At 37.4% G+C, this 11,661-nt stretch overlaps 1 protein-coding gene across 1 annotated transcript in view; it reads right to left on the bottom strand.

The window, feature by feature from the left end:
* Nucleotides 1–779: 779 nt before the first annotated feature.
* Nucleotides 780–11,661, bottom strand: part of MIPEP (mitochondrial intermediate peptidase) — a 67,045-nt gene continuing 56,163 nt past the window's right edge. The window contains exons 17-19 of the mRNA XM_057366729.1: nucleotides 10,090–10,211; nucleotides 9,273–9,346; nucleotides 780–1,021 (exon numbers count right to left, since the gene is read on the bottom strand). Coding sequence (XP_057222712.1) covers nucleotides 927–1,021; nucleotides 9,273–9,346; nucleotides 10,090–10,211 — 291 coding nt within the window. The 3' untranslated portion in view covers nucleotides 780–926. The remainder of the gene's footprint in view (nucleotides 1,022–9,272; nucleotides 9,347–10,089; nucleotides 10,212–11,661) is intronic.

Raw genomic sequence — 11,661 nt, 5'->3', positions numbered from 1 at the left:
TTTTCTTTTTTTTTTTTTTTCCAAAACACCCTCAAATAACATTTCATAATTTACTTAGAGGGAAAAAGAAGAACCCACTGAAAACATTCCCTTTGTTCATCATCTACTACATAATGTGCAACTTGAACTGCTCCAGCCTATCCTGGAAAAACATATTTGCTTTGAATTATTTTGTTTCCCCTCCAAAACCTGCCCTCCTATACTTTAGACAATTCCCCAAACCCATCCACTCATCATTAAAAGGAAACTGCATGTGAACAAATACATCTGTAGGGTACTTATTTTGCTTCTTTGTCTCTCTTATGTATTGCAACTTACCCCTTTCCTCTTCACCCTAAAATTTTCCATTACAGACCTGTAGGACAACAGATTTACTTCTCTCACCTTTCTGTTCCCTGTCTCAAATATAACCCCTAGTTTTTCACTTCTTCCTTCTTTCCAATTTCCCCTTTGCTTCAAACACAATTTGCTCTTCCCCAATGCAGGACTCCTATAAGAAACAGTTAAGCGAGGTTAAAGAAAATCCATGAGCACATGAGAAAGACCTTTGTGAACAGTTCTCAGCCATAACACCAAGAGGTCAGCCTCTTAGTGAATCGATGTGTGTACCAAAAGCCCATTCACACCACCCTGAAGCTGAGTTCCATTCCCATTTACTCAGATCTCCCAACCAGATCAAATTTTCTAACAGTACATTCTAGAGGATTTACCCTCTCAAATTCCATGCTTAAGCTCCCATGCAGTGGAAAATAATCATCTTCATAAATGAAACCAGGTGATCCAATGAAAGCATTTATTACTGTTCCACCAACATGGACAGTTAAACTCTTAAAAGTGTTCACTAAAAAGCAWAACCAGTCACAACAATATTTTATCCACAATTATGAAGATATATGCAATCTTGATAAAAGAATTCAGTTCTGTTGTTACGAGTCCATGATAAACGTTTCGAAATCATGGTCTAAGTCTGAAACAAGGGCATCCACAAAATCTTCAACTGAAGGGGATTTCTGAAGCATACCTACAAAAAAGCAAGACATCAGACTTTTCATAAGGATTCTGTGACCTTGACAGCTTTGTCAGTAGTAACACTTACTGCTGACTAACTTTTAATGTCATTATATAACAGAAACAGCTACCAGGTTTTTTTGTCAAGAAAAAAGTGCAATTATAGTGTGYAGCCATTATTTCATTTCTTCAAGATACCTGTTACACATCTTCACAGAATTGACAGGTTTCAAGATTGTTAATGGATTTTTATCATTACAAGCTTGTCTAAGCAGGGAATTATATCAGTTTTAAAGCAATGTAACCACAAACTCAGTAATTTCCAAATTACTGAAACAAATTCGTGATTGAGCAGGCATATAAATTCCTTATCTGCTAAGTCACAGCTCTGACCAGAAAAAAAAAWAATTTTCTCAAAACATTACACACCTCAGAACCATTTAATTTAGTATTTAAAGTACAGATATAACTGAAATTTTTGACAAGACACAAAACATACTCAAAAGCATTTTTGATATACTGCAATTTTAGTTCTAACAGTACCAGAACTTACCTTTTATTAAGAATTTTAATTACTACATCTGTTAGCTGTAGCATCTGGCTACAGGACAACAGACAGGAAAACAGACAGGAAAATTAGTATAATGAAGAATTATGCTCAAGCACTTTGTCAGATAATTCTCTAAACAGAGAAGTTAAAAATCTCACCCTTTCCTCTCCAGAATCCCAATTTTTAGAAGGCATGAGAGTATATCCTTTAAATGATTTTCAGATGTTTCTTCGTACTTAACATTACATAAAGTTTGTCTTTTCACTGTTACTAACATTTTCAAGATGATATATGGAAATTTACTGTGTAACTTGTACCAGGAAAAAAAAAACCCAACAGTACAACTGCCAAATAATGCAAAATTTAATCTTTGTATTTCTTTGAAGTGATCTCTTCTTTCTGACAACTGCCAATRTAAACATAACCTTGTTCTACCCTTTCTGATCGGTGTACCTACTGAACATTAATTTATATTCTTTCACATCCTCAACAATATTTGCTTTTGGTGGAAATTATAATTGCATGCTGCTAAAAGACCATAATCTTTTACTATAACACAATGATTCAAAACCCATCAGGAAACAGACCAGCTCAAAGCAAATTGGTGTGAGCAACCAAAAAGAATTTTCTTGCTAAGATCTTACAGAATTTTATTTCAATCTGATTTAAACACATGTTACAAGTGTCAGCACAAACTGCCATGACCCAGCAGATTAATAGCAAGCACTAAAAGGAAAACAAATCTCACACTATATATAGATTGACTGAAATGCTGTTAAATGAAGTTTGCATAAAGCTATTTTCAAAAGGAAAGAGAACAGAAGTAATATTTCCAAGTACTTGGTAAACTTGTCATCTACTCTAATGTTAGAAAAATTACTGGATGTGGAATTACTTGTAGTTGCCGATGAAAAATGGCTGGCTATGTGCTGGGCTGAGGAACAGATGTGTACAGACACCAAGGTACTAATCTGAGCCCTCCAGAGAGCCAGGGCCTCTCACAGACTCCCTCTCTGGGGTTCCTGCCTGGGGAACATGCATTTTTGCCCCCTAACAGCCTTGGAAAAACTGTTAGTTTGAGCTCCTATTTTCCTGAAGTTTTCACAGAAGAGGAGAGAGTGTSTTAAGAAGGTGACAGTGATGGCAGCCCCCTGGAACATGTACAGTCATGCCTTTTTCACCAGGTATCAGCATGGAGAGACGACTATAATGCTGCACAGATGGTACGTAAAGATGGCCATAACAGACATAACCACTACTCCCCAAGCCCCACTAGACACAAATCCCATTTCAATACTGACTTTTGTTTTTATAAACAGCCAGTCTGGATGATGTTTAGCCAATTCTTTGGCACAATAATAATTATTCTGCCAAGTATCAATACATTGCAAAAGAAGAAGAGCTAATAGTATAATGATTAGGCTGAAGATAAGTAACTGAAGCTGGGATTATCTTCAAGGAGATTTAACTTCCCTCTTACATAAAAATGGCAAATCATAACAAAAGCATTCCCACCCTGTATATTACAAAATGAATAAGAGAAATATAATTAACAACAGTACACTTGGATGTATGTTAGTGCAGCTGAATAAAGTCTTACCAAATGTTCCTCAAAACTTGTTACAAATTGTATTCATTTATTTAAACCATATTTAAATAGTAGGAGATTCCAAAATCATTCTGGCACTGATGGTGTCAAATGACCTCCTACCTAGTAGCTCCGGCTTTTGGTAACAAAAACTGATGTCAGATTTCTTGCATTAATGGTGATCCAATGCAAGGTTGGATTGGAGATTGCAAGATTGGTCAGTTGCATTGCTGTTTTCCCAACACTGACATCAAAAGCAGACACTAAGAGACTTTGCAAAGAAGGGATGAGGAGTAACTGAGGTCATTGCTGAAGAACTACTGTAGTGRCATGATGCCCTTACAAAATAAATAAATACAGATTTTAACGTAGACAGCTCCAAAAGAAACAGGCGATGATGGTATTTCTATGTTTTAACCTCTTACTCTACACTGATATGTTAAAGAGTGGTCATGTTTCTCTTTAAACTCTATTAAAATATCAAAGCAAGATCAGCTTTGATATATTGTAAGTACTCAGCACTTCAGTCTAAATGATTTAGTAAGATGTCCACAAGGTCTGATGGTTGCAGTTTTCAAATTTAGAAGTGTATTTTAATACGTTCAGCCCAACTCCTATTTCAGCTCAGTCTCTCCCAAGCCTAAGGCAACTGCATAGCTTATCTTCGCTGCTTTGAAGTTTCTTTCACATTACAGCACTGTGGTTAACCACACCCTTTTGAGAGATGGTTAGCTATAACCTACAATCACTGAAAATTGAAAGAAGAATAAAGCCTGGGGSCAAAATTTGGCCTCTGCCCCCCTGGAACACTAATTATTTTGGGTCTGTGTAGTTTGAGTTAACATGTCACCATTCACATCACTTTTTAAGATTTATGCACATTTCTTACACTTTCAAAGAGACCTACAATCATTTCCTGAAGATTCTTGCAGCCTCTTCAAATTATAATTACTCCATGAAGTACAGTCTGAGAGTGGAAAAGCAACTTTTCAAAATGCATTGGAGAAAATGAGTGTTTATTTACACAGCCATTGGTTACCATGTAGTCACAGAGCTGAGTATGACTTCGTGTGATGTAATACGGCATCAACAAACAAGSACAAACCTCACACGCATTTTGCACCATCGGCAATGCGACTGCATCAAGGCTCCTKCACTCCAGGATATGTTCCATGCTCTCAGTTCCCAAAACATCCAACCCAGCAGTTTTCACACTGCAGTTCACTTTCTGCCTGTGCACCTGGGTTTCTTTCCAGCCAGGGAGTGCCAAGGCAGAGAGGRAGGAATTGTGCACACCTGACTCTTGTTCAGACCTGCAACCAGCACAATCTGGACCTGGAAGGGACACCTGGGTTATATAACTTTAAAGGAATTTGGAATCCCTAATGCCATGTAGCCCTAGGAAGAAGAAAATCTGCAAGAACCATATGGTCAACACACAATGACAGAGGAATCAAGTTCTTCTCAAAATCTATTTTTTCTCTAAGGAAAAACTAAAAGAAAACAAGCCTCTTGGACAAAGCATTGTTCACTCATTTTCAAYTGCTCCTGCTCTCCATATTTGTGACTATTTCTGTACTTTATTGAGTACCAAGGGGGTAAGATAAGAGAGGTCACTTCAGAAAAGGTTTAAAACGTTTGCAAAAAAAATTTATGATTTTGGTTTTTCTAAAGGAGACAAAGCCAAGAGAAACAAATGCAAAAAAACAACAGCAATAAAAGTATATTGTGTTTCCTAATTAAAGACTAGTTCAGACAGGAATCTTGTCAGTAAGTCCACAGGTTCTGCCCTTTATCTTTCCTAATCAGTACATCTATGGAATCATGTTGGAGAAAGATGAAAAGCTAGGGTCATATCCAAACACAAAAGAAAAACAATAGATAGCTTCTGAGAAGAAAATCGTAACAAAGAAACTCGAATGTAATAAATCAAATGTGCTTGTGAAGTTACCTGTTATCAAACAGTCAACCTAAAGAACTTTTTGAAAAAGGGCACTAGTGAGCACAGAATCTGGACTGTTTCTCTGAAGAAGAGAAAAATCAAAAAGCTTTAAAAGTTTGGTGGAATCTGTCTTTAATCAGATATGTTGGGTTATTTGCTATGGGAGTAGTTTTGCAACTGATGGAAACAAACAGGAGACAGAAATCAAGCATTCTGGAATATTTATAACGAAAAAATAAAGGCAGCAAGAGGAATCAGAAGCTGATTGAACCTAAACAAATTAAGTTGTTCTTAATTTTCTCCAGAAATTATCATTTTTTGTAATGAATATAGACCAATCAAGCATAAAGACAACTTTTTGATCATGTGTATTCTATGATTTAGCTTCTAATAATCCCAAGTCAGCAATCAAGTCTCTGTCTTGTCAAAACACCCGAGTCACCCTGATTTCATTCTGATTCACCCTGATTCCATTCAGTCGTTCAAGCATGTTTGTTAAGTTTTTTACTATGTATAAATGAACATCATGCTATGCACAGGCAAAGAATCTGCTGATGAACACTGGTTATTTTTATGATCGTGAATAACTTTTAAGATTTCTGTGTGAAGACTGTAAAAGTGAAATTCAGAATACAAAAGTGGGCAGGAWRRTAATCTGAAGATGTATCCTTGATGGAAGAGGATCAGATCATGRAACACTTAAGAAAACTGGGCATAAACAAGTCAAGAGGCCCTGGCAGGATGTACCCCTCAGTGCAAACAGAGCTGGTAGATGGCACTGCCAGGTGACTCTCAGTAATCTATTAAAATAGGAGAGGTATCAAAAGACTGGAAAAAATCAAAACTCATGTCTATCCTCAGGAAGAGCAAACAAGAGAACCCAGGAAACTGAGGCTAATCAGGTTCACCTCAGTTCCTAAGAAGGAGGTAAACTAGCTAATCCTGGAAACTGTTTTCAGACTCAAGAACAGCAAAAAAAATCAAGAACAGTCACCATGAATTCATCAAAGGCAAGTCATGTTTAAATAATTTGATAACCTTATATGATGAAATAACTGGCCTGGCAGAAAGGGGGAGAGCAGTGGATGTCACCTCCTTGCACATCAGTGAGGCCTTTGACACTGTCTCCTATAAGATCCTCACAGAGCAGCTGTTGATGGATGGGCACACAGGAGGTGGACTGAAAACTGGCTGAATAGAAGAGCCCAGAGAGAGGTGACCAATGCCAAAATGACTGCTTGGAGGCCAGGGACCAGCAGTGTGCTCCAGGGRGCAGGACTGGGCCCAGTCCAGTTTAACATCACCATTCATGATCTGGATGATAAGGTCCTGCACCTGGGGAGAACAGCCCCAGGCATCAGTATACGCTGGGGGCACCCAGCAAGAAAGGAGTGTTGCAGACAGGAACCTGGAGGTYCTGGTGGACACCAAGTTCAACATGAGCCAGCCTTCTTGCCACAAAGAAGGTGAACAGCACCCTGGCTGCATCAGGAAGAGCATGGCCAGCTGGCTGAGGGGGGTGATCCTTCTCTCTCCTCAGCGCTGGAAAGGCCATGACTGGAGTGCTGCATCCAGTGCTGGGCTCCTCCGGAAAAGAGAGACATGGCCATACTGCAGACAATGCAGCAAAGGCCCACTGAGATGACTGAAGGCCTGGAGGATGTTAGGAAGAAAGATGGAGATGAGAAGGCTCAGTGGTAAAAATACCAGGGAGGGTGCAAAGAGGACATAGYCAGGCTCTCCTCAGCAGTGCTCAGACAGGACCAGAGGTAATGGGTCTGAAATAATAAACTGAAATAGAAGGGTTTTCTCWYAACATCAGGAAACACTTTTCTTCAYAGTGAGGATGAACAAGCAGTGGCAAAGTTGCCCAGAAAGGCTGCAGAGTCGCAATCCCTGGAGATATTCAAAAGCCATCTGGACATGGGTCTGAACACGCAGCTCTAAAAGACTGTYTTAGCAGAGAGTTGGACCAAATGATCTCCAGATGCCACTTCAAATCTCAGCAATTCTGTGATTCTCGAATTCTGTGAAAACATCTTGAAAAATACTGCCATTTTGTGTAAATCAGAGTCTGTGCTCTCATCACCAGTGTTACTCATGATAATKCTCACACAGAGGAGCCACTGCTGTCTGGTTCTCTTATTACATGTGAACAGACACACCAGCAGGTGCATTGCAGTGACTGACCTTGACACGACACACAGTTCTGTGTGGTGGTTTATGGATTTACTAACTTACAGAAAAAAAAAAACTTCAAACCAAACTATAAATAYATTTTATATAGATAGTTTTTGTCACAGAATTAATACACCATTATTCTACCATTAATGTCAAGTCCACCGCTCTGCAGTATGCACAATTATTCTTCAAACAAGCCTGCTATCTTCTTCAAATCCCAGGCTGTACAGCCCTCACCTCTTCATCATTCACCATTGGTCCTGACAAGTCACCAATGTACTGTCTGCACTAAATTAATCAAGGACTAGAAGTACRAGGACTATGAATATTGAAATGCCTAAAACTTCTAATTGCTGCATTACAAGAGTTAAACTTGTTTGTGGGCTTACACTGTACCTTGCCAAACGTTATGGCTGGATTTCCTTTAAACTTAAAATAAACTTGGTATTTCCTGGACTGTGACACCACTTTTTCACATTAATTCCWCTAGCTAGTTTTATCCACAATAATCGATGCATGCTGTTGACCCCAAACTGGTTGCACCATATTCCACCATGTTCTATCACATGCAGGGAGGAAAGCCACTTTCACTTCCACAGATTTTCTGTAAAACCATCCACAGATGGATTTCGAAACTTCATTCAAATAGTACTTGACTCAAAGAAGCACACTGCCAGCAACTTCAACATAGCTTCTAGCACATTCCAGGAAAATTCCATGCTTGGTGAAATTAAGACTATGTCCCAGAAAGAGAAGAGATAATAAGCACATCTGGTGTTTAAAACCATTTTTTCTTTCTCCACCACATGGCTTACAATGTAAAAATTGGATATGTTTGTAAAGATGCACATCCCTAATCCACAGTTCTGGGCTACAGTTTTTCAAGATTACAGACTCTTCAAGAACAGTAAAGAGAAGTAAGTTTGGAAAATCATATTGAATGAAAAGTAACCCTGTAGATCAGAGATGTAAATACACAACCTAAAGAATATACAGTTGCTTAATTTATGATGAGTCTAAGAAGAGCAGAGGTCATGGCCTCAAATATAAACATATGGGTTAAAAAACTGAAATGTTCCAGTCATGAAGTTGTGCCAATCTCATGATAAAATACAGACACATTACCACTGTCTTTCTTATCTGTAGAGAAAAGTCCCACAAGTTCCAGTCTCCTAAAATGGAGTGAACAGAGGCCAGTGAATTCACATCCATCCTTATTACTAAGAATTTCAGAGAAAATTGAAAAATGTACCATTAGCTGAAGGGCTTAGCAAGTGCTCATCTAAGAACAGCAAATGTAACACAAAAATGTTTGGTTTGAATTCTGCAACACCACACAGAAAAATCTTTATCCTTATTGATAGATTTGAGATAAGCAGTTTCTCAAACTTGTTTCATTCTCCCAGCATTATTTTTTAAAGTATGAAACACATTATTTTTGCTAAGGGTATGGATGATTTTTAAATGTTATTTTCCAGATTCAAAAGGCAAATATGGTAGTGAAATGAATAATGAACCATGTTTCTTTAATACCTTGTCAGAGCTGCATTTCATGAAAATGTACAATCAAAGTACTGATATAGCCAAAGATATTTTGATGACACTGAAATGATATGGTCAAAACAAGTTTAATTACTCCTACACAAAATAACCAGAGATATTATGAATTCCATTAATGGAAAAATTACTAGTTTGTTGTATCCAAAAAATGATGTAATCTATCTTCCTTCAAGTATGTGATACTCTTATTCTGAATTCCTCAGGCAACCTTATATTATAAACCTTTCCARCACTTCAGCCCAACTACCTGTGTGCACTCCACGTACCCCAAGGAGTTCTACAGACCACAACAGAAAGGTAATAACCAGTCCACTTCACATAATTTTCTTTCSTAAATCCAGCGAAAATCATAATTAAACCAAAAAGACCAAGTCAGGAAATGCAGTTCAGTTCAAGTTCCTTCCTTTTGCAAGGGAATAAAACAGTTATAGTTTATTTCCTACCTTGAACCATCAGCATGGGCTCCTTTCCACCGCCGTGTGCCAGCATCTCTCTACGATAGCGCTCCCCCATTGCCCTGGAGGAACACAGGTGTTAAAGCCATCTGCAAACACAACCTGTCCAGCCTTCACTCAGATTTGCTTCTAGGATCTCTTCAGAACTCACAGAGACCAAATAAAATTTTCCACCCTGACTCCATGTTGACTCCTCAAATTCAGATTACATTTAAAATCACACTATGAGTAACTGAACTCAACAAATTCTATACATATGAGCGTGTGTTAGTGCTTTGAGAAGTTACATTGYGAACAATTCAGTCTTCATTTCACCAAAGGGAAAACCTGCTCTGTTAAAATGTCCTGAACATTTACCAAAGATATAAGAATGCTTACAATTCACGACCTCACAATTTACTTTTTAATTTCACAAAGCAAAATAAGTAGGATACCTATAGTTAGCTTTGAAGTTGGTGACATGAAGCTTATTTAATTCCCACAGTTGCTTTGATTTCAATTGAAAATTACAAGCAATTAAGCATCTATGAATTTCAAGCTCTCTAATTACATTAACTAGGGATTTCAGTGCCTCTCAACTGACACACCTGTATTTTAAAACACTGACACAATTTTTTTTTGCACCAATGAACATGTCCCAAAGTATGTATACCCATAGTTACTTCCTGCTTTGTAATCCTCTTAAAATCGAGAAAACKGCTAAAAATCAATTTGCATCAAAAAAAAGCCCAGCAGTCTCATTTGTTTCAATGTTTTTTCAGAAGCAATTAGCATTTCATTCTACTTAACATTTCTCTGGTTTTACCTATCAAATGGGTTCTGAGCAAAACACTGTTTCCACACCATAGAGGCAACAGCCCTGGACATGAGGTAGGAGTAATATTTGGCACCGTAGCCCACAAGGTGACTGAATCGCAGCTGCCAGGCCTGTAAAAAGAAAAAAAAAAAAAACAAAAAAACAAAACTCATACTATCTTTTAATTCTTTAAATTGTTCAACGCTTTCCTATGTAGGATGGAAGAAATCTGATACTATTAATGACAAACTATTAAGGAAAAAAGGAAAAATAATAGCCACCAGAAATAAATTGCAGAATGAACAATCCTTTATCAGAAGAAGCATGTTTCAAATCTAAATGCTGTATATCCAATACACTCATCAGCAGGATTAGAATTATATATAGAAAGGCTCAGAAGGTCACAAAATGAAGCAGTAAAACAAATTAATAATATTTGATAATAGCTGTGTAATGCTRCTGGTCTTGAATAAAACCCACAAGTACCTTGTTCAAGCAAGACAATATTTTATCATTTCACATGTGGGCAAAAGCAGTGTCACACTCAAAAAAGTTCAATTTATAAACTTTTATCACAAAATTGTAATAGGGATTTGTATTTAACACTAAAAAAAATAGAGCTTTCCATGTGCCAAAAACTTCAGAGGTACACAAATGACATCCACATGCAACGCTGTAATTCACAGATTTGTCTGCACATTTGTAAATGCATATAYATTTAGCAGATTAGAATCCACAATTATATTGCTATTCATTTGTGTATTGTACTTTGCTTTATGACCCATTCATGTGATGATGGAGTTATTTTTTAATGCTGTTTAGAGATGACTGTTTCCTCATGATTTCTTAGCAAAGTAAACAAGAACTATCAGCCTTATTTTCACAGAAATTAAAATACCTTTTTCTTTTTATTTCCCTGGCTGCAACAGATTAATTCAAATTGTGACAGAGCTCCAAAGGTCATCCGGTCCAACCCTCACTCAAAGCACAGCCAGCTCTGAAGAGATTACTTAGGGCTCTGTCTAAAATCTCCAGAGATGAAGATTTCATCACCTCCATCACCTCTCCAGCATGATGTGTAAAGGCAAGCAGATCCAAAGTGAAATGTTGTTTCCCAACAGATTTGGGTTATTTTTTGAAATAAGAATGGATATATAAAGAAAGGAGTATGACACTTTCTTTGTTTGCCCTATTGGTTCTGAGGAAACCAAAGAGAATACAAGTGCCCTATCTTATCTGTCCTATCCAAAATCAAAGCTCTTAACATTCTTGTGATATGACTGTTGTCGTGATTTTTGCAAGTACTATAAAAAATGGAGTTTGGAAGAGGAACTAAAAGATAAACAATAACACAGTATAACAGATGTTTTAAATTTAAATCCTTGGGCTGTGAGATGCTTGTTCTTATCCTACAGACAATGGCTGAAATTCTACAGCCAAACAAAAAAGTGAAAGGACATTCATAATTATCAAAAACTATTTGCCTTGAACTGTGATTCTGTACCACATTGTAATTAACAAACTACTTATTTTTTACAGCTGAAATAAACTGCTTCTTTATTCAAGGAAGTGCTGATTATC

Source organism: Malurus melanocephalus, unplaced genomic scaffold (assembly GCF_030028575.1).
Source record: "Malurus melanocephalus ecotype Western Australia unplaced genomic scaffold, MMel_1.1 scaffold_70, whole genome shotgun sequence".
Classification (NCBI taxonomy): Eukaryota; Metazoa; Chordata; class Aves; order Passeriformes; family Maluridae; genus Malurus; species Malurus melanocephalus.
This window is presented reverse-complemented; position numbering and strand designations above follow the sequence as displayed.